We start from the raw sequence: 20,973 nt of genomic DNA, 5'->3' as shown, positions 1-20,973 counted from the left end.
CTAGACATCATTTATCTTTCCACTGGCCACTGAGCTGCTCACTTACTGCGCTTTCTTCTTCGGATGAAAGGAGCTTGTAAGGATCCAGGGGGGCCGGGGTATCTTGTCACTCCCACCCACCAGGAGGACAATCCCAGACAAAACTCCTTCTGTTGGATTATTCTGAATAACCCAAAGCGCGTGGGGGTTCTGTGTGGATAATTCCTAATGACGTGAATTAGTCATCTCCTATTGTGGTTTAGGGACACGGTCCAGATGTCTGGCTTGTAACGAACGTCCCATTGCTAAAAGCGAGGTTAAGCACAAGACTAATCCAAACAACATGTGTGTCAGGGAGGTGGAGAAGGCCCTTTGGCCTGGCCTTGTGGTGCTGATTTCTCTTGACCAAAGCCAGAAATTGAGGAGAAAACCCACCACTTTGCGGCTTCACTGAAGAGTAACGGGCTCTGATGCTTGAATGCCACACTGCTCTGTGGGGTTTTCTCATTGTTTTCTAAGCCAACAAGTAGAAAATAAAATAGGTGGAAAATAATAACTCTTTTTACCCTCCAGCATGCAGGAAATGGGTCTTTTTTTATTGTCCTTATTTTACCCAGAAGGGACCCTGAGGCAAAGTAGGTGCCCCAAGGTGTCATGGGACTAGAATGACCCTCTTGTTTCATTGTTGAGTCAGACCAGAACAGCATTTCTAATGGCAGCCATATGGCCCTGCATGATGGATGCCCTCATCCACCAGCATGGCATTGGACGCCATCCCAGCTCGGACTCATGTTCCCTATGTGGTCTCCTGTCTGGGTGGGAAGGGGCTGAGGGTGCTCAGCACAGCCTGCTCCTCCAAAACTATTTCCATTTTAGGCTTCAGTGCATGTTTTGCCGCGCTGTGTGTGCTTTTATTACAAACAGCAGTCAGCTCTTCGGGGATCTCTGCAGCGGATCATGATTCACCTCGTTTGGAAGCACTTTTTCCATTTTTCCGACATCTCACTTCATCTCATCCAGCTCACTCTGGTTTTCCGGAGGGTTCTGCGGCCGCTCTCATCTCATGTCTCCCACTGAACCCCTTCATGAGGGCCGTGCACAGGAGGCCTTCCCCTGCTGCCATGATGCCCCCCATTGCCATGGGCCCAGCGTGCAGCTGCAGCCCCCTCAGTGCTTCTCAGGGGCTGTGAGCTTTTTCTCTTTGTGAAATTGAAAATTTTAAGGAAAGAGCTAAAAATACTTTCTGGAAAGCCTGGAAATATGGTGATGTGTTTGTTGCCACTGCAGTGGCTTTGCTTTTCCTTTCCTAGGCAGATGACAAGAAAGAGTGAAAGACCAGCAGCCATTTGTTAGCTGGGCTGGAGGAAATGCCAGCACAAGGATGTCGGGGAAGAAATTATTCCAGAAACGAAGGGAATGGCCGTGGTATTTCCTCTCAGGGTCATCCCTGGTGTTGTTTGTCACAGCAGGGCCTCGAGGCGCCTTTTGAGTGCTTCCCTGTGCCACGTGTCACACAGAAACATGGCGCCCACTGAAGGCAGCTCAGGAGACCAAAGCTTTAAATGTTGGGTCTGGCACTGCTCTGCTTCACCATGGTGTCCGCTGGTGCTCCGTTATCTCTGAGCTTTCCAAGTTCTCCCTGAAGCCATAGCTGGCACCTTCTGTCATGGCTCGGTATTGAGGGCCTTACCCTTTATCACTGTCAATAATACACGCTCCTCTCAGACATCTCTGCCTGCACTGCTCCAACTGATGGCCTCTTGATCTCAGGTAGATGGAGGCCATCATTAACCACATTTGACACTGGGTGGCAGAGAGGCCTAGGCTGGGCCAGCAACGTGGCTTTAGTTGTGCAAGTTGCTGTTGTCCCAATTCCTTACGAAACTGCAAAAATATTTGCACGTTGTGTTGAGATCCTTATGGAAAGATGCTACTTCTGCCTTCTTCTTCATCATCCATTTGATGTGCACGCAGTTTTGCCCCAGCACTTGGCATTGCTCCATGCTCCCTACGTGATTGAAAGTGAGTTGCTCCGAACCAGATTTCCATGGGTGTGAAAAATCACAGCCTGCTCCAGCATTTAGGAAGTGCTTTGCATCCTCCTGGGACTCTGTAGCTCTTTGGGCACTGCCCTCCTTTTTTATTATTATTTTTTAAAGGAAAAAAGTATTTGGTGGTGGTGGTGGTGATGAATTCAGCTTTAGCAATGAGTCAGAAACATGAGCAAGCAAGGGAAAGACTGCAAAATAAAACTGTTACCAACTTCTCAGAAAATATATATATATATATACATTAATTTATATTCTGTGTAATGTCTTTGTCTCTCCCCTATCCACATTTACACGTCTAAGATCTTGGTTTCTTTGAGGGAGGTGAGAGGTTAATGGTTTTTACATTAGGCCAAAGAATTGTAATCCCATCAACAAATGCAGTGGTTTTCATTCCCTTGGTGCAGCCTGTGTGTTTGCTGCAGGGCTCAGACCCAGAGGAGAGCAACGTGGGGCAGCTGGCTTACTTTGTTGGCTTTGAGCCACAGCACATCAGCCCTGTTGTTGATGTAGAAGAATAGGATGCAGCAGGGTCGTGGCTCTTTATTTTCCCCCTTTTTCTTCTCTCTCTGGAGCTTTATACAAGTGTTATGATATTTTCCAGCTGCAAGCTGTTTTTAAAAAACTTATTTGTCTGCAAAATTTGTTTTGCTCAGCATAAACACACAGCGTGCGCTACCTCGATGTTCTGTGCAGCTTTCAGGTCTGTGCTGAAAGTGAAACCTGTGTTTGGAAGGGTTTCCTGCAGTGAGGCTGGAGCTGCGTGAGCTTTTCCCCTTGCACATCCTGCTCTTTTGTAAGGAGAAACCTCGAAAGTTCCTCGCCCTGATTTCTCTCTTCGTTTAGAGAAGGACTGTGCAGAATTGCATGCTGTGAATCCGTGCTGGCTGATTGCTTTCCAGCATGCAGGAGAGGTGAATTAGCCAAGTTCTTCAGATAAAATATATGAATATTTTATTATTAAATAAAAAATGGCATAGAAAAGCCTATCTCTTTTTTTTTTTTTTTTTTTCCCCTTCTTCCTAAGAGATGATCAAAATTGATAGTCCCACCCATGTTTGGCTGTCTCTACAGTCAAATGGTCTTCAGCAATGGTCTGTTATGATTTTCTCTTCTTTTGAATTTTGGGTTCTTTTAGACCTGCTTTGGTGTTTTTTATGGTTTGGGCCTGGTTGTAGAAGCAAACCTGGAGTTTGTCCAAATATTGTGGGTCTGGGGAACTGGCTGCAGATGCTAAAGTGCTGTAAGTGCTTATAGCACTGCTGAAATGTCCCATTTCGTGACATGGGTTCTTCCAGCTCTGCCAGGGAACGCAGTGAAGGCCACAAGCAGTGCTCAAAAGGATGTGTTTCAAGTGATGCAATGGGCTACCCTGCATCTGCCAGGGTTTTTAAGCTTTACTGACTGAGTTGCCTCTAGGCTCGACTTCCTGAACTTCAGTGGCTGTTTAAAAATAAACTTAAGAACACCCAGCCAGCTCATTTTCCTCATAAGAGACAAAGCTGTTTCGCTGCAGCTCTGCTTTCCCTCTGAGAAGATGGAAAGTGTGCCTTCATGCACTGGAAATCCAGGGCTAGAGATAAGGCCCTTGCTCAGGAAGGGCTTCACCCACCCAGACAGGGATTATCCGTGGCACTAAAGGACCCAGTCCTCCTTGGGGTCACACCTCTGAAGGAGGTGGCGAGTGCTTTTTTTCTCCATGGGAGGAAAGCCACTGTTTGAGGAGGCTCGTGTGGGTTAGTGGGGCAGAGACCTGGTTAACTGAGGTGACTGAATGTGGTCTAGAATGTGAAGGGGTTTTTGATCTGCTTTGGATGCCATTGGAAAGTCACGGCACAAGCCAAAGGATCCTAGGGTATGCTTGGCTCAGGCTCAGTCTGAGAAGCTGAAGGAAAGAAAAAGCTCCTTGTGGTCTTAGAATAGCTGTTAAATATACACAGAGAAGATGGGAGAAGTGGCTTCTGCTAGTAACTGCATGGTTGCATTCCCAGTCTGCCCACAAATCTTTGGAATTTCTTTGGATGAATCTAATGGTTTCTCTAGGGGTGAGCAGTAGGTCAGTTCAGGGTGCATGCTTACTTTGTAGGAAGCAGCCTGATACACTTTGCATTTTGTATGCCCTAACAAAATAAGAATAGCAGCCATCACCCCCGATGCTGCTGGGTTTTAAAATCCAAAGCTGTCTCTCTACTGCCATCAAAAGATGCTTGCTTTTACTTTGTTCTCACTTCTTTGTCCCAAGTGTTGATGTGTTCTGTAAGATATCATCTGAGCTTTGCCTTTTGGATTTTCAACAGAAAGCACTGGGCTAAACAAAGCCTTGGGGGAGCACCAGTGAGGGACAGACTGTCACATCAGACATTTATCTTGTTTACCCCTTTGATAACAGTGCCTCATTCTCAAATGAGCTCACAGCATTTGAAACTTCCCCGTTGTATTAATGTAGTTTATTAAAGTTACACAGATGAGAAAGTATCATTTTCTTTTTAGAAGACGTTTTTGGGCAAAGCAATAGAGTTTTCCCTTGATCCTATATATATAAGATATCTAGTAGAGTTAGGGGAACTTCCCTGAGGATTACTGTGAGATTTAGATGTGTCTGGGACCTGACTGTTTTCTGTTTTTTCTTTCAGCAGCGAAATGTCAGGATCAAGTTTGAATATGAAGGAGAGAAAAGGTACGTACCCAGCCCTGTCTATGTACAGGGACAAATTGCCCTTTTTACCCAGCATCATCCTACTGACTTTTGCCAGTTACAGATGAGCTCACAGCAGGATTAAGTCCTGAAATCAATTACAAGTGTATATGCAAGAGCCTTGCCTCGTCACCCTGCTCACCATAAGGACCTCTGGGGTTTGCATGACTGAAAGTGGTTCCAAGCTGGAAGTCATTAAATGCCCCTTACCAAGGACATAGGGTGCATGGTTGGATCCTTTTCTCTTTTCAGTTCTTGAGCCCTACTGAACGAGAGCTGAGCTGCAAACCTACAGAGTTGTGTCCTTTTATTAGCAGCCGGTGACACTTACTTACGATAACCAGATTTTGGGCATGGTTCCCATAAAAATAGAGCTGGGAGTTAAAGCTTGCACACCCTTCCCTGCTTGACATTTTCATGGAATCACCTCTGCTTGATGCTTAGTGACCGTGGCAGGGATACAGAGCTGGGAACTCATAGGCTGATGGTCAAAGTTGCATTTGAAGTAAAATAAATAATGTTAGTGTGGGGCTAGACTATACCTGCTGATATGTATCTGTGATGGTACAGGAGAGGCAGATTCACAAGATGCCAAATTGCATCGCTGTCTTTTCCATCCCCGTTCCCTCTTCAGAACCACTTGCTGAAAGTGGAGGTGATAAATCACCCACTAGTGCATGACCCAGGGGATTCTTCAGTGAAAAGCTGCTGGACTTTCTTCTTTTCAACATGCAAACACAACAGGGGGAGAAACAGAGGAGTTGCACTAGAATTTTTGATAGAGGTCTTGGGCATAACAGATGAACAGCATTTGTATGAATGTAAAAGCAAGGAGCAAGTTCTGTGCTTCATGGTAGAAGAGTACTAGTCCTTATTTCTGAATTGTCTGTCCAGTGCTGAATCCCACTGTGGTTTTACTAAACTGAAACTACTGTTCTGTTTATTTGCAAATGCAGGATCATCCAGTTTCCAAGACCAGTCAAATTCAAAGAAGTGGTGCAGAAAGTCACAGATGCTTTTGGACAGACGATGGACTTAGTCTGCATGAGCAATGAGGTACTCTTCCCTTTATGGTTACAGGAGCATTTTAGGGTATCTGGCAGAGCTGAACAGTAGTTTGTTCTTAAGGCCATGATTTAGTGTTTCACAAGTATGTGATGAAAAGTAATCTCTGTGGCTTCCAGCTACTAGGCATACAAGAGCTGTTGCCCAGACATAGCTCAGTTGTATTCTCTGACTCCAAAACAGGCTTTTCCTTTCTAAAAATGATTTCAGTCAAGGCTTATTAAATGATGACCTACATACATTGTCCTTTCCTCCAGAAAAAAAAAAAAAACAAACAAAAACCCAACCTCAAAACAGGGAGGAATGAAATAACTGAGATGATGGAGACATTGTCAGTTCAGCTGCACAGCTGGAGATGTTTCTCCATGAACACCCTTTGGGCAGTGGGACCAACTTTCAGAGCACTTCTGGCTGGTGAGAGCACACATGGGGCAAAAAAGAGACCAGATGACTTTCGTGAGAGCCACACAGAGCAATTGTAGACTGTGTGTTTGGGTTGGATGTGAAGCCTCCTCATCCTGGGAGCAGTTTAAGGAGCATGCTGAAGTCTGGAGTGTGAGTGGAGTAGTGACAGCACTACTAAACCAGCATACTTTCATCCAGCACTGATTTTATTTCACCTAGAAAAGGCAGAACTATCTGCAGTTTGTTTCTGTGGTTAGGTCAGCGATGAAATATACATCACTGCTGGTTTCTCTAGCAGGTTCTGTCACTACATACTACTAGCCAAGAAACCTTCCCTCTGCAATCTGTTTCAAAACTTTAAAACTGCTTTAAGTTGAAGGAGGGAAGATTTAGGTTGGATATCAGAGGGAAGCTCTTTACAGAGAGAGTGGTGAGGTGCTGGAACAGCTGCCCAGAGAGGCTGTGGATGCCCCATCCCTGGAGGTGTTCAAGGCTGGGTTGGATGAGGCCCTGGGCAGCCTGGTCTGGTATTAAATGGGGAGGTTGGTGGCTCTGCCTGTGGCAAGGGGTTGGAGATTCATGATCCTTTGAGTCCCTTCCAACCCTGGCCATTCTGTGATTCTGTGATTCACATCACAGATAGGCACCATTCCTTCTGGATCTGTCTGGACAGCTCACTTCTTGAAGAATTGATTGCAAATGCATAAGAACCTTTCATTGAAATACAAGGGAGGCGGTGAAGAGAGCTTTTTCTTTCCTTTTCTTTTTCCTTTTTTTTTTCTTTTTTTTTTCTGGGAGATTAGACCCAGTGAAAATCCCTATTCTTTATTAATAGATACCTCATGATACTAAAGCATCCTTTGGGCTTTAGCTTTGAATGTAGTCTGGTTTCTAATCTTGGGCATTCTCTGCCAGTCCTCCTGGGAAAAGCCTGCCATTGAATTCTTCAGGAATGACTCACTTCATTCCAGGTTTCTTTCCACTGGAAGAGGAATTTTTTTCCAACAATAGCAAATAGAAGCTTAAATAATGCATTTTATTCTATGTCAGAGACTATTCTTGGTTTTGTGCAGAGCACATAACAGGACCATAAGATTGGGTTACTCCTTCATAGGGATGAGGAAGACCTTTAGTGTTGTTGTTTTATATACATAAAAATTCCTCTTTTCGAGGACCTACACCTTTGGGAGCAGTAGCAATTTAGGGTTGTTATACAGACTACCAACAGACAAAAATGACCTTTGGGGAGATGAGCTGTATGTCCACATGGTGCCCCCCCAGGATCTGGCTTGCAGCATGCTCTGGGCCATGATTTTAATTGCAGGACTGCAAGTCTGTGAGGTAGCTCGATCACAGACATATTTCAATGACATCTTACTCTTTTTTCAGCAACTCTTCATTGCCATTAAATGTTTCTCCTGCCATAGAACCTTGTAGAATGTAATTACACTGAAGTCAACAGTCCCCTTCAGAAGCCCAGTAAGTGGCAGTCACTGTCCAAGTGAAGCCAAGATTGGTGAGATGAGCATGCCAGCTGGGTGGAGCAGGGGCACACATGAATCACATCCTGGTGGGACCATGGAATCAACGAGTTTGGGCTGGTAGCGATAAGAGCAAGGCTTAGCTGTGGGTGTACTGCATGGGGCATGTCTGCGTGTTAGAGCTAGGCTGGGCTTGTCTTTCTGATGGGCAGGACAGCAAAGTCTTGCCTATGGGCAGCATAGTGCAGTGACTTACAGAAAGCTAGCTGTGTTGTAGCTTGAAGGAGCGTCTTCTACAGCAAATTCTGTCTGAATTTCATCTGCATGCACTGCTGTCCAGCTGCTCCAAGTGTAACTAAGTCATCTGCCCCACGTCCATCACCAGCTTGGGAAGTGGCCTTGGGCACTGAACCTTGGTGAGCCGCCAGTTTCCCCCTGACCTCCCTTTGTGTGTCATTTCTGAGGCAGAGGCAATTTCACATCATCATTTCAGGAGGTTAAGGAGAGTTAAAGCCTAGGGAAATGGTAGAAGCTCTGCTATGGGGAAGGAGGATTGTTTTAAAGTGTATTTAACAAACATTTGTCGAGAATTGTTGATGCCAGTTGGTCTGGCACTGGGCAGGAAGATGAACTAATTGACCTCTCAGATTTTTCCCCAACCCCATTTCCTACTATTCTTTGGCTCTCTGCAGTGTCTTAGCAGTGAGTTCTCGCAATGCAGCTGCAGTTGGTGAAAACTCACCCTTTGATCTCATTTTCTTAATCTGCAGGGGATTGACCACCAAGCTCTGTAGTACAACATTAGGTTCCAGTGGAACCGACTGTTTATAAGCAAGAAAAAACTCTAAAAGCTGCATTAGGAATTTTGTGTAGGTGAATTTTGCTGTCTGTAGCTGCTCATTCTATAGGCAGAATAAACCCAGTTAGGTTTGCTCTGGTTCTTGCCTCCATGGTTCTGTGTGGATCTGTATTTAGTTTCATGGGTAGTAGGTATCTGTTCCTGTTATCCATATGTGCCACAATCTGGAAGCCAAATGGAGCAAAATCTACTTGCCAGATACGGGCAATAGGTAAAGCCAAGCTAAATACTGGCCCCAGTCCCTGTTCCAGGAGGGCACTTGTTGCCTGATACTTTTGGCTTCTCTCAAGCAGGCATGCAAATATGTTAATGTTGTGATACTGGAGTGAGATGGAGTGACCTGCAGAACATTTTGTTCAGAGGGATTGCAGTTCTGAACTCTTGTGAGCAGCTCATTAAAGGGATGGGTGAGAATTGGGACTATACTTATAGCTCAGAGCTGAATTCTGCTTGTGGATAAAATGAGGGGAAGCAGGTCTCCAACATTTTCATTTCTGTTTGGGCAAGTAGGGAAGCTGTTTTGCTAGATACATCTTTGGAACCCTTGTGAGCTTCAAGAGGGTTAAGCAGAATACTGAGAGAATATCCTTTAGGCTCTGCTGCATAAGGAAACAGGTTGTCTCAGGACACCTGTGTGGAATTTGGAGGCATATTCAATACCATTTCTGCCTATGGTCTGCTGTGACCATAAGTGATCCGTAAGGATCTCGAAGTTCTACTGTGGTCTAACCATTTATTCAGTGGACCTTCTGGAAGCACTGAATGGTTGCTATCTATCATAGATTCATTTGAGTTGGAAGGGACCCCTAAAGGCCATTTAGTCCAACCTCCCTGCAATGTGCAGGGACACCCACAGCTCCATCAGGTGCTCAGAGCCCTGTCTGGCCTGACCTGGAGTGTCTCCAGGTTGGGGTATCCACCGCCTCCCTGGACAACAGGTGCCAGTGCTGGTGGGCACTTTCCTTTCATTCACATCCCAGTCTGGCAATCCCAGGCTGGTTTGTTCATTCCAGCCCAGACAAAGACTGTTGCTCTCTGTTAGTCCCCAATTGGCTAGGTTGCTTGCTCAACAAAAAAGGATCATCTTCCTGAACTTTGCCCCATCTCGTTTGATTGAGGCCTCAAGTCTCATTCTACATCCAAAGCATTTTCAAGAGTTCCTCTTAGAGTCCTTTCCTGACAAATAATGTAATAGTTTTTATAGACAAAAGCTGCATAGCCTGATCATCCATCTCCCTGGATGAATGTTCTCAGAGCTTTGCCTTAGGGTCTCCTTTGACTTTTTGTAGAAATGTGTCAACCATGTTCGCATACGTTACACCAGAAGAGCACTCCTGGCTCAGCCTGAAGTTTGTTGCTTAAATATCTTTTGGAAACTGGTCTTGTCTTTCCTCACCAATGATCATTGCTGCCATTATATTGGAACTGGCAGCTTCTTCTTCTACTCTGAATCCAATTTCTGCATATCTGATTCTTTCGTGCATGCTGTAGGATTCCTGAATATTTGATTTGGGACTGAAAACTGCACTGGCAGGTTACATAAAACTAAGGTATTGCATTGCCACAGCCCCTTTCCAGATCTGGTTTTTGCCATCTTGAGGGTGAGTGCCTAAGCTCAGGAACCACTCCAGTCCACAGCTGCTGGAGCTTGGCTCTGTTGGTGGGAGGTCAGCATCAAAAACAGGGAGCTTGTATATGGCCCTGTTCCTTAACTGTAACGTGGAGGTGAAAGAGGATGTTCATTTCACACAGGAGAAATCTGATCTAAATCTTGAGATGTTCACACACAACACGCACCTAAAATGAAGTTTGGCAGGCTCAGGTTTGTGGTCCCTGGGTGGAGAAGGTGACTGTAGCAGTTTCCTGAGATGAACCTTGTCTCCTTTGGCCAGGGCCTTCCCTTGACCTGGTCATCCCCACAGCCCCAGTGCACAGAGTCTGAGGTGTATTTACCTACAGGCTGACAGCCAAACCCTTGGTGACACCCTGGAATCAAAAAGGGAGACACAGGCAGCTTTTGAGTGCCTTTCTCTTGGGCAGTTGATCCAAGGAGTGTTTGTGGTGTGAACTCTTATCACCCGGAGAGCTTTTTGAAGTGTGGGGCTGTAGCTCCCAGTAAGGCCAGCGGGATTTTACTGGGATCTGTGGCCGCTCGGTCCCTTTGGTAGGCAGAACTGCTGTGTACTTTGGCACAGGCAAGAGTATCCCATGCTCTGCTGGCTGGTTATGGTGCCAGTGCCCTAGGCAACCTACAGAGGCTGAGGCTTGGTTTTTATGATCTTAGGCAGAGTGCCTCAGAAAGGAGGGCAAATAGTTGTGTTTTTCACCTCAGCCCAGGGCAGCAGAAGGCTGCAGAATCCCTCTGAAGTGCAGCTGTGGTGGATGCTGGATTCTTTGCAGTCCATCTGCAGGACATGGTACACACAGCAATGTCAGGGGGCCATGGTCCCTCTGGAGATGAGAGGGTGGTGGTCTGCCCCATACCAAGCAAACAGCAGGACTTTTGGCTGCCGCATAGACAGGGCACTGTCTGGCTCTCTGCTCTGCTTACTTTGTCAAGAAATTGCCCTGCTGGGTGTCCACGTGGCTCTTGCAGTGAAGGCTGCACTCACTTTTTGTACTGGAGGAGCTGAGGCTCTGATTTGGGAATGATCTGATTTCACAGACTGCAGCAGGAGGGAGGCTGCTGGGATCTCCCACAAGAGATGCATGGCTGCAGCTCACTGCTCTCCTGGAGCACCATTGCATGGCTGTCTTCCAGGGAGGAAACCCAGGCTCTTCAAAGCTTGGAACACATGGGGCTGATCTGGCGTGGAGTAGCTGCAGGCCTTGCCTCAAATTCCAGGTCAGAGCAGCCCCGGAATAGCAGGCAGGAAGCCTAAGAATTCAGCTCAGCCCACTCCTCTGACCACTAGCTGAATTTGTGATGTGACCTTTAAGCCCTCTCCTCGCAGATGGTTTTTGTTGTGATTTTTTGCATCTGTTCCATAATAGATGAGAACTTGGAAGAACACAGCAGAGCTCAGCAAGCTGGGGGTGTGGGGGCTCTTGTTTTCCATCCGCTTTCTCAGGTTCCTCCCTCGCCCCCCGATTCCCAGGCTGCTCACCGTGAGGATCTGCCTTCCTTTGTTTAGCCAATTGTGTGACACTGCCGTGCTCCGGTGTTTGTTCAATCCCTTCCAGCTCCTGATCCCACTGAAATCCCAGGAAGACTTGGACAAAGCGATGGAACAGTTGGAGCTGAGCCCTTCCCTGAAGAGCCTGCGGATCCTTGTGAGCGCTCCAAAGAAAGCGAATGTGAGCTGTTCACCTTCTCTGCTCTTCTGTGTCCAGTCTTAGCCGCCTTGTTGTTGAGCTGGAAAGTGGAAATGAGTCTCCTGATGGTTCAGGAGGATGAGGGGGTCTGCCCTGCTCTGGCTCAGCCGCTTTGAAATCCTCCCACAGCAGCAGCCTGAAGGCAGCACTCAGCCCCTTCCTGCTCCTCCTGCAACCTGTGATGGGTTAAATACTGTCCTGACCATCCTCAAACAAGGTTAACCCCTGGGGCACCCCCTGTGCTTTCCACGTAAGGATGCTGTCACCATCCCACTGCATCCCCTCTTTGTATACGCTGATCATTGCCAAGCTGGGTGGCAGCACGGGGGCCGTTCCCTTTGTGTGATGCTGAAGTACTAAAGGCCAGAAAGGACAAGCTAGAGAATCCTTCAGTGCAGGACTGTCTCATTTTATTTATTTTTATTTATTTATTTTTCTCTTGAGCTCAGTGGTTTTGCAGTTAAGCCTGTTAGTTTGACCTCGCCTGCACGGAGCTCCTTGCCAAAGCACATGTCGTTCTGCCCCAAGCACAGGCTGTAAAACAAGGGATTTGCAGATGTTGCAACTCTCTTTCTTCCTTATATTTCCTAGAAGTACCGGAGAGGCTGAGTGTCTTGAAACTCATAGTGCTTGTCCTCATGCTGCTGCTGCTGCTACTTGCAGCTCTTGGGTCTTCTCTGCTCCTTTTGGGAGGTTCTCAGAAGGTGCAGGGACCAGAGTGTCAGGGCAAAACTGAGCCATTGCTTGAGGTTTCCTATGTCCTGTTGTTCCTATCGGCTGCAGGAAAATTGCAGCGTTACAAGACAGCTATTAGGAGCAGGGCAGTCCAGGCAGATTTGTGTACAGCTTTGAGGTTGGTCCAGCTTCTCCTGAAGCATGTAAATATTCTTCTGCATGTAAAGAAATGCAGTTTCGAGATCATAAATAAAACAATCACAAAATCACAGTGCACTTTATCACGTTATGTTAGTAAGGCTCTGCCACTACCAAGTCCTACCAATGTAACTCAAGCTGTATTGAAGTTACCAGCTGGATAAGGGACCTTGGCTCTCCCTCTTTTCTGTACTCCCTAGCAAAGCCTCGTTGTCCACTCTGCTCTGTTACAGAGTCACCTCTGCAGTGCTTAGGCTGCCACTGAAATATAGGGAGCATGGAGGAGAGGCTTTCATTTGGGCTTGCAAACTTTGAGGACAAGGATCAGCCTTTGTATTGATCCTGAAATAATGCAGTACCAGAACAGTCTTTTATGTTGTATGTCTGTATCATTATTAACTTGGACTCAGTTTTATTGTTTTAGAGTATTATGCGAACAGATGTAATTTGTTTGTGAACGATTTTTGGATCATTCCAAGTTAAATGCATGTCTGCTTTTTAATGGTTCTTGGACAGTATGGTCACGGGGATCCCAATGCAGGATTTCACACGGTGTGTCCACGAGGGGCCTGACTTCTGGCAAGGCCTGATGGTTCCTTTTGTGTGATTCACAGCTCCTCCAGCCAAACAACAGCAAGCAGCATGAAATGAGGATCTCCAGATCCATGGGAGATATCATGGGATCCCTGTACAAGGACTCTGAGAGGACACGAAAGTATTCAACAGGTAAGTGAAATGTAGTGCTCTGTGGGGTGTATGTGCTGTTACAGGTAGGGCCACCATCCCCTTTCCTGTCACAGTCGTGGAGGTATTATGGTCTGGTGTCCACCCTGATGTCACCCACCAGTATCTTAGTGCAGTCACTACTTGGCTTGAGGAGGAAACCATGAACTGCGCAGGTTGTAGTGATTAGAATCATGTCAAGCATGAAAGCTGAGAGGATTTAAGGTGTAATGTGAGGGGAAAACCTCACATTTAATGATAAAAACCTACAGTGAATTGGTCTTCATCAAAGTGAAGAGTGAGGATCTATAGAAAGACAAGGCTTGGGTTTCCTACATTCTGAGGGCCAAACGTGTATCTCAGTGCCAGTGGTGTGTTCTGGGTGGTGAAGTCTGTGGTAGCTGCTTTTGTGGTTTCTCAGGAGGACGTGCAGTGTTTTGCACTGGCAGCATTTCAAATGAAGGGGAACATCCCTTTCCATTTGAGGCACTGGGAGCAGATACCTGTTGGCCCTTGTTTGGAAAACCATATAGGACCTTATAGAGAACAGTGCTTCATGCAGCATTGGTAAAGCAGCCTTTCGGGGTATCGTTCTCCACATTACAACCTACTGAAGCCAGATGTGGCTGCTACCTGTCCCAGAGTTCTCTTTGGTCCTGTTGTTGGGATGTGCCAAGGATGCCTCTTTCTGTTGTACTGTTTTCTACCCTTCGTGGTTCTTGAGAGTTTGCCCAGAATCTTTTGAATGAAATACAGGCACAATTATATAGCAAAGCACAGACACTCTGCAGAAACTGCTTGGGCAAAACATCTCTGATGCTCTTTTTTTTTTGACCCTTGTTTGGCTGTTAATGTAAAGCAGCAAAGAGCTGTAGCACAGTGAGCTGTCACTGATGTGTGAACCAGGCATAATGGGCAGAATTGATCCTGCATATTGCTGTGCTAGTGAGAAGATTGATTCTTAGGATCATAGAATCATACAATCTATGGCCTGGGCTCACTGGTTTCTACACCAGGCTTTGGTCTTTTCTTACTATTTACTTCTTACTGTATGTCTTGCTGTCAGTTTGAGCAGGGTTTGCACCAAGCCCTCTGCATGGTAGGAGCACACCAGACCTCTCTGGAGCTATGCAGGCTCTATGAAGCTACTGCAGCCTATTGTAGGAGCTATTTACAGTCCTGCAGATTCCATTTTTGACCTCTTGAATCAGAGATGGGTTATCCAGTAGTTGGGCAGAAACTTCAGTGAGCTGAAAGTGGGGAGGGTGGAGCATAAAGCTGAAGATCTGGCTTTAGACAGGCAGAGATGAGCCTACATTGTGTCCATGGACAGGGGATTTCACTGAGCTTTGTAGGCAGTGAAAAGGCATCCTAAAAGACCGAGGCTCCTGTAGGATTAACTTCTTTTGCAGTTGCAAGCTGTGTCCTTGTGTTTGCTCTGCTGTCATCAGCGCAGCTGCTATCAAGAGAAGATCTTAACTCATCTCAGCTTCTCTCTTAAGATGGCGTTTAAAAAGAGATTTAAAGTGATGTTATAGAAAAAGGTGGTTCAGGGTCATGTTCTCCTGTTTCTGAGATGGCTCTTGGTTTTCTGCTGACTCTGCCATGATAGCAGCAGTGAAAACTCATAAAACTGCATGTCATTGGCACGAGTACATTAGAAGGGGGTAGATGTTCTGTGGAAGATATTTGGCTATTTTTGCTTCAGCTGGACAGAAAATATCTTCGTTCCCTGTCCCTAAAAAACCTTATGCAAAGTCAATATTATTTTTTTCATAAACATTTTCAGTGAAACGCCCCCAACACACACACTTTTTTTTTTATTGGAAGAGGAAAATGTTCCAGTCTCATGGTGACCAGCATCTGAAAATGTTCAGCTGAGTGCCAGAAAACTGTGGTCTAAAATCTACTGGTGTTCTGAATTTTTGGATATCTGAGGGCAGCTTTCACAACATTACCCACCAATTATTCATGAGCTCCATTCTGGAATCAACACTTGATTGGAAGCATTTGCCAAAGGCTTGATTCTCTATTCCCATGCTGGCAAACCATGACCTCTGGGAATAGATGATGTAGAGCAAGGCATCCTTTTTCTCTTTGTTTTGGGGCATTTGATGGCGGGGAACATGGAATCATAGAATGGCTTGGGTCATGCTCAGCAAGGAATGCAGTGCAGAAAACAGCACAAGGGCATTGTAGGGGAAGGAGGCTTTGGTAGTGTACGGGCTGGATGGGTGACTCTGAAAAACATGAGCATGGTGGCACTACCTGTGCCATTAAACTCATGGGGCCAAGCCACGAGCACTGGCTGGCAGCTGATGTCCTTGACCAGCCCTGGACTGCCCTCCCAGCTGTGCCCAGGTACCAGCTGGGGTAGCGTGGGGGGAAATCACGGTGTTTGAACCTCCCCCCTGTTTTGACCTCTCAAAACAGGAGGAGTCTTTGCCTGTGGGTAGCATGTCAGTTACCTGACATGAGTTAGAAAAATGGACTCTGTCCCTTATAATTTATTACATGTACCCCAAAGTTTGCCTTAAGCTGAGACGTAGGAATTCATCCTCAAAGGGTCAGCATGGAGAGGAGGAAGATTTGGAAGCATCCCACTAAAAAGAAGTGGAGGGAGATTTGATCGATCTGCTCACATCTCCCCATGCCAGCCACAGCTTGTTGGTGAGGAATTTCCTGCAGATTTCTATCTGCTTATTGTGCCACTGTGTCCTGAGCCCCATGTTCCCACCACAGCTTGGAAGAACAACACATCTTGGTGTCACGTCCTTCATTTGGCTCTGTGGCAACATCATTCAGGGCTGGGCTCTCTGTGACTGCAGCTGTGAGCACAGGCAGCTGTCAACAAACCCTGCCCGGCCCTTGCTTTTATGGGGCTTCTCTTCTCCATCAGGACTACTGCTTGATGCTGGTCAGTGATGGATGAAGTTTTGGGAAGGATCTGCCAGGGTAGGGAAGGGGTCAGGCCAGGGAACAAGGTGGCTGAAGGAAGCCAAGCCTGGCACAGGGGAGCTGCTTGTACGTGCAGCACCAAGAGCTCTGCACATACAGCATGAAAGGCACTTCTTAAATAAAAATAACAGAAAGGAACGTGAAAAAAAAAACAGTAGATGCCAGCAGTGACTGTAAGGCTCCATGCTGGCCTGGTTCACCCTGCCTGGGACATGCTGTGCTCTAACCTCAAATATAGGGCTTTACATTAGTGTGTGAAACATGGAGCAGGAATCCCACTGCAAAGCACCTTGCCGCAAAGGGTAACTGAGGTCAGATGCTCAGCTGCTGCCAATCTGCAGAGTTTCTCTGAGTTCAGGAATTCTGAATAGAGCTGCTAAGATCTGGCCAGCATCTGGCTTACAAGTAATGCCTCGGAGCTTACCCTTCCCTGTTGGCTCTCGTGCTGCCATGTAATCCTGTAGGCTCCAGGAGGACAGTCTAGGAGGTCTTTTCTCTCTGCCTGATGCTGCTGCTGTTTTGTGAGCATTAGTTCAAAGCAAAGACCATTTGAGATGTGTCGGGCTCATCTGAGCTTGGCTGACCATTCCTTTCTCTAGAGACCGAGGTGGATAAAGCAGCAGTACCTAATACATCCAGTATGCCTAGTGTTGCCTCACTATGAATTAAGCCTGCTCATTAAAGATCAGAGTTGACTTCTCTCCCCAGCCACTGCTTTCTGTTTCTGACCCCACTGGCACTGCTGAGAATGCCTGAGGTGTCATTAGTGGGGTCAGACAGGGCTGCCTTGTGCTTTGAAAGGGGAAATCAGCTCTTGGCTCTGAGGCTATGCTCCCATTCCTCTTGGGCAGGTTGGCATGCACAGTGCACACAGAGATGTGCAGCAGCAGCATCCAGTGCTCAGCAACCAGTGCTCCTGGAGGTATGAAACTGCAGAAAATACTTTGAGCAGCTTTTCCACCTGAACTGCTTGGCTGAAAGGGATCTGCTTCAATCCAGCAGTTCTCAAGCATGCAAATGTCTGAGCATTTTGCCTAACTTCCTTGCCTGCTGAGAAGTGGTTACTGTCCTATCCCCTCTGCAGTTTTTAGCAGGAAATGTGACACTGGAAGGTCAAACATAACTGACCTGATGACTGGGAGCAGTTGTTCCAGGCAAAAGCTTAATGTGAGATCATGCCAAGTCTTTACACTTGTGATAAATCTCACTCAGCTCTCCAGGTCCAAAGTCAAACAGAGTGTGTTCAGCTCCTTGACCCTGACTTGAAGACCTGGGCCGTGGGTGGGTTGTGGCAGTGAGGGATGACATCAGTGCATGAACAGACCCAAACTTGGGAGCAGCAGGAGTAGAGTTGCTCAACAGAGTTAAGGCACAGCAGTAACAGCACATCAGACCAGTGAGGGGCTTTTTGGAGCAAGAGCCCCCCCATGTCTTAATGCAGCACAAATGAGATGATAACACAGTGATTTCTCCAGTGTACCTAAACTCTTAATGGTTAAGCATTTGTTTATTTATCTTCAAGGGGAGGATGCCATACTTCCCAACTGGTTTTGTTTTTTTGGGCTGGTGGAAAGCCAGCTCATTATGTGCACTGCAGCGCTCAGGAGATTCTCCCTCCTTGATCTTGGCCTTACTTCAGTTGGACTTCGATTCGCTGTGCTCTTATCCTGCAGGAAATCTGCAAAGGAGAAAATAGGAAGGAAAAAAAAGCATCTCAAAGGCTTTTATTTTTAAAACTTGAGCGAGGAGCCTGGAGGGAGATGTACTATGGGACAGATATCTCTGTGTTTGGTGTAAATCCAGCAAGCCTGATTGAAGAATGGTCTTTCATATTGGAGTGATGCTGTTAATGTTAGCAGCTCCTGATACGCATTGGCTTAAGTGAGAGGTTTGTGGTGTTGATCGCAGTGATGGATTTATGCCAGAGATCAATCTGGCACAGTAACTGTGCTGCAGAAGAGCAGCAGCAGAGGTGGAAGTGTTGCATCGACTTTTCATTACAGGATAGACCCCTTTCCCATACCTTTCCCTTGCAGTATGGAGCTTAGCATGGACACCTCGTTACCAAATGGTAGTGATGAACCAAAAAGTTTGCAGGAGTGCTGCAGAGGGGGGTAAGAACTGTGAGGCAGGACACGTGCTTTTTAGAAGCCTGTTTAAAAACTAGTTTTTGTGTGAAAGCTCCCATTGCACAGTGCAGACCAGTTAAAGCTCCAGCACGGAGCAGTGCACATCTCCATCAGCAATTCCTTGCACTAAAGTGATGACAGATTGAGAGGGGACTGCAGAAAGACAAGCAAAGCCAAGCCTGTGCATCTGGGTCAAGCAAGGGCAGCATTTCCTAAGTCCTGCAAAGGCTCAAGGAATTGGTTTGGGTGAATCTGGGGCCTCCAGGGCTACAGGCAGGGGAGGTAACCCATGTGGCAGAAGGGTCAACCCCATGAGTCTTTCCTCTCCCTTTGGCTCTTTGAGTGCTGTTTTTCCTTACTCTTAGGGAGAGAAGATGGATATTTGGGTGCAAATTGTTTTCCATCTATATGAAACGTTTGAGTGACGTTACACAGAGTTCACTCAAGATGGGCAGCCAGGCTTGTTTCCCACATTGCTGAACGAGACAGCATTTCCAGGGAGGAAATGTGCTGAGGTCAAAGATGAGAGGTGGGATTGGGGTTTGGCTTGACTGCATAACAACAAAGCTCTAGGAGCCTTTTTACTCTCTGGTATTTACAAAGTACCCAGACACAGGACACAGCTCGTAGGTGCCAGGATAGGCTGAAAGCTAAAGTCTGCTGAGTGTTGTGTGGCTTTGCAGAAAGAAACTGTCCCAGGTACAAAAGCTTTGTAGGTGCTCATGAACAATATTGCCTCTCTAGTTCTTCCATTCTCTTCCAAAATGTTCAAACTCAGCAGCATCTCTGGAAGATCACAGAATATCACAGTTGTTTGAGTTCAAAGGGACCTCCAGCTGCCCTGCTGTGAACGGGGACATCTACAGCTCAGTCAGTCTGTGACCACGGTCTCTGGCAGGACTTCAGTGCAGTGAGTCCTTCTCTTGTTGACCAATGACTTCCCCATCTCCTAGGCTCTCTGCACACTGGCCGGAGCTCTCCACCCCCAGGGAGCGTTCCTGAGGAGCAGCAGCAGATCGCTCGCCAGGGCTCCTACACCAGCATCAACAGCGAGGGCGAGTTCATCCCCGAGACCATGGATCAAAATGTAAGTGGGGCTCATGGGTTAAATGCATGTGGGTTGAAGTGGGCACATTGCATTCTGCACTGCGAGCATCGTTCTTGCTTCTACATTGCCTCTGGCCCTCAGGCCAGATTTTTCCTGTGGGCTTCACATGCTCCGGAAACATTATTTCTAGGAACCCTGCAAGCTGGCTGTGGCAATGACTGCAGCACGCTCTGACACTCCAGGTAGCACACATGCACACCAGCTGCCAGGCCCTTGTGGCCACGGCCTTCCCGGATCCTGGGATGACAAGGGAACGTGCCAAGCAAATGATTGCCTGCGATTGCAACAGACTGGGGATGTCAGCAACTCTCGCTGCTTCCCATGTGCTGTTTCTGCCTGAGCTCTGGCTACAGTCCTTGGCTCTGTCTGAAGAGTCTCTGTGTATTTTTTTTTGTCTCTCTCCTTCCCCCTTTTTTTTTTTTTTCCCTTATTATGTTTGTATGTCTCAATCCCTCAGTAATAAAAGAGTTGCTAGATTTAATGCAGAGTGATGAGCAGAACTTCTGTCTCAAATCAGTTCCCTCCATAAAGGGGTGAACTTAGATGGTCATTGACCAGAAAGAGCATGTACCGCCCTCTCCATTTGCATCTCTGCTCAAGCTGTAGCTCCAAAGAACTTAGGATGAGTGGCACCCTGCACTTTATGGGCTATCTGATTGCAAGGTTGAGTTTTGCAGAGCTGTTGGAAAGAGAGCACCAACTCGCAGGAGGGATCTGGAGGGACTTCAGGAAGGCACTGAGCAGGGTTGTTCACTTCAACGGGCTGCTGTGACATCTCCCAAGGTCTTCCCTGGGGGAATGCGCATCTCCTGCACTCAAGGAGCACTCATTGGCTCTGTTCTTGAGTATGGGCTGTGCCAGTGTTTCCATGGCAAAGCTGTGTTTTCGACGGCTTATTCTACAGCCATTAATAAAATGAGAAGTCACTCCGGGTGAGTCTTGGCAGCGTCGGAGTGCAGATGTATCTCGTGCTGCTTGCAGCCAAAAGCTGCCTTTCTATTGTTTCCACATGACTTCCAAACACGTTTAGGAGGATTAAGACAAAGTGTGTATGTGCAGGAGGAGGGTCTGCTCAAACCCCCTGGGGTGTAAGTCAGCACAGTTGCGTTGATTGTTAATGGTGCTCCATTAGCTCTGCTCCTGATGAAGGTTCCCAGATGCTCCCCCAGCATTGCGCCATGGGTGGCCCACTGTCTTTTCCTAGAGGTGGATGGATGTGTGCACTGACAAATTAAAGGCAGGAAAAAGGACTTGTTTCTTTCCTTCATTTCTCTCCTCATTGAACAGCCATAGTTTTTCGCATGGATTGCCCTCAGAATGTTCTCGGAGTGCAGC

The 20,973-nt window shown here is 46.9% G+C and overlaps 1 protein-coding gene across 7 annotated transcripts in view; it reads left to right on the top strand.

Annotated features, from left to right (window-relative positions):
• LOC100542691 (mitogen-activated protein kinase kinase kinase 3-like) overlaps window positions 1-20,973 on the top strand; it is a 68,003-nt gene that overhangs the window by 32,906 nt on the left and 14,124 nt on the right. For 5 of the 7 annotated variants that reach the window (XM_085226951.1, XM_085226948.1, XM_085226949.1 and 2 more), the window contains 5 exons: window positions 4,661-4,704; window positions 5,679-5,778; window positions 11,716-11,829; window positions 13,335-13,446; window positions 19,484-19,617. In XM_085226951.1, the coding sequence (XP_085083077.1) occupies window positions 4,661-4,704; window positions 5,679-5,778; window positions 11,716-11,829; window positions 13,335-13,446; window positions 19,484-19,617 (504 nt within the window). The remainder of the gene's footprint in view (window positions 1-4,660; window positions 4,705-5,678; window positions 5,779-11,715; window positions 11,830-13,334; window positions 13,447-19,483; window positions 19,618-20,973) is intronic. The other 2 variants (XM_085226953.1, XM_085226950.1) reach the window with 1 other exon arrangement.

Source organism: Meleagris gallopavo, chromosome 6 (assembly GCF_905368555.1).
Source record: "Meleagris gallopavo chromosome 6, MGAL_WU_HG_1.1, whole genome shotgun sequence".
NCBI lineage: Eukaryota > Metazoa > Chordata > Aves > Galliformes > Phasianidae > Meleagris > Meleagris gallopavo.
This window is presented reverse-complemented; position numbering and strand designations above follow the sequence as displayed.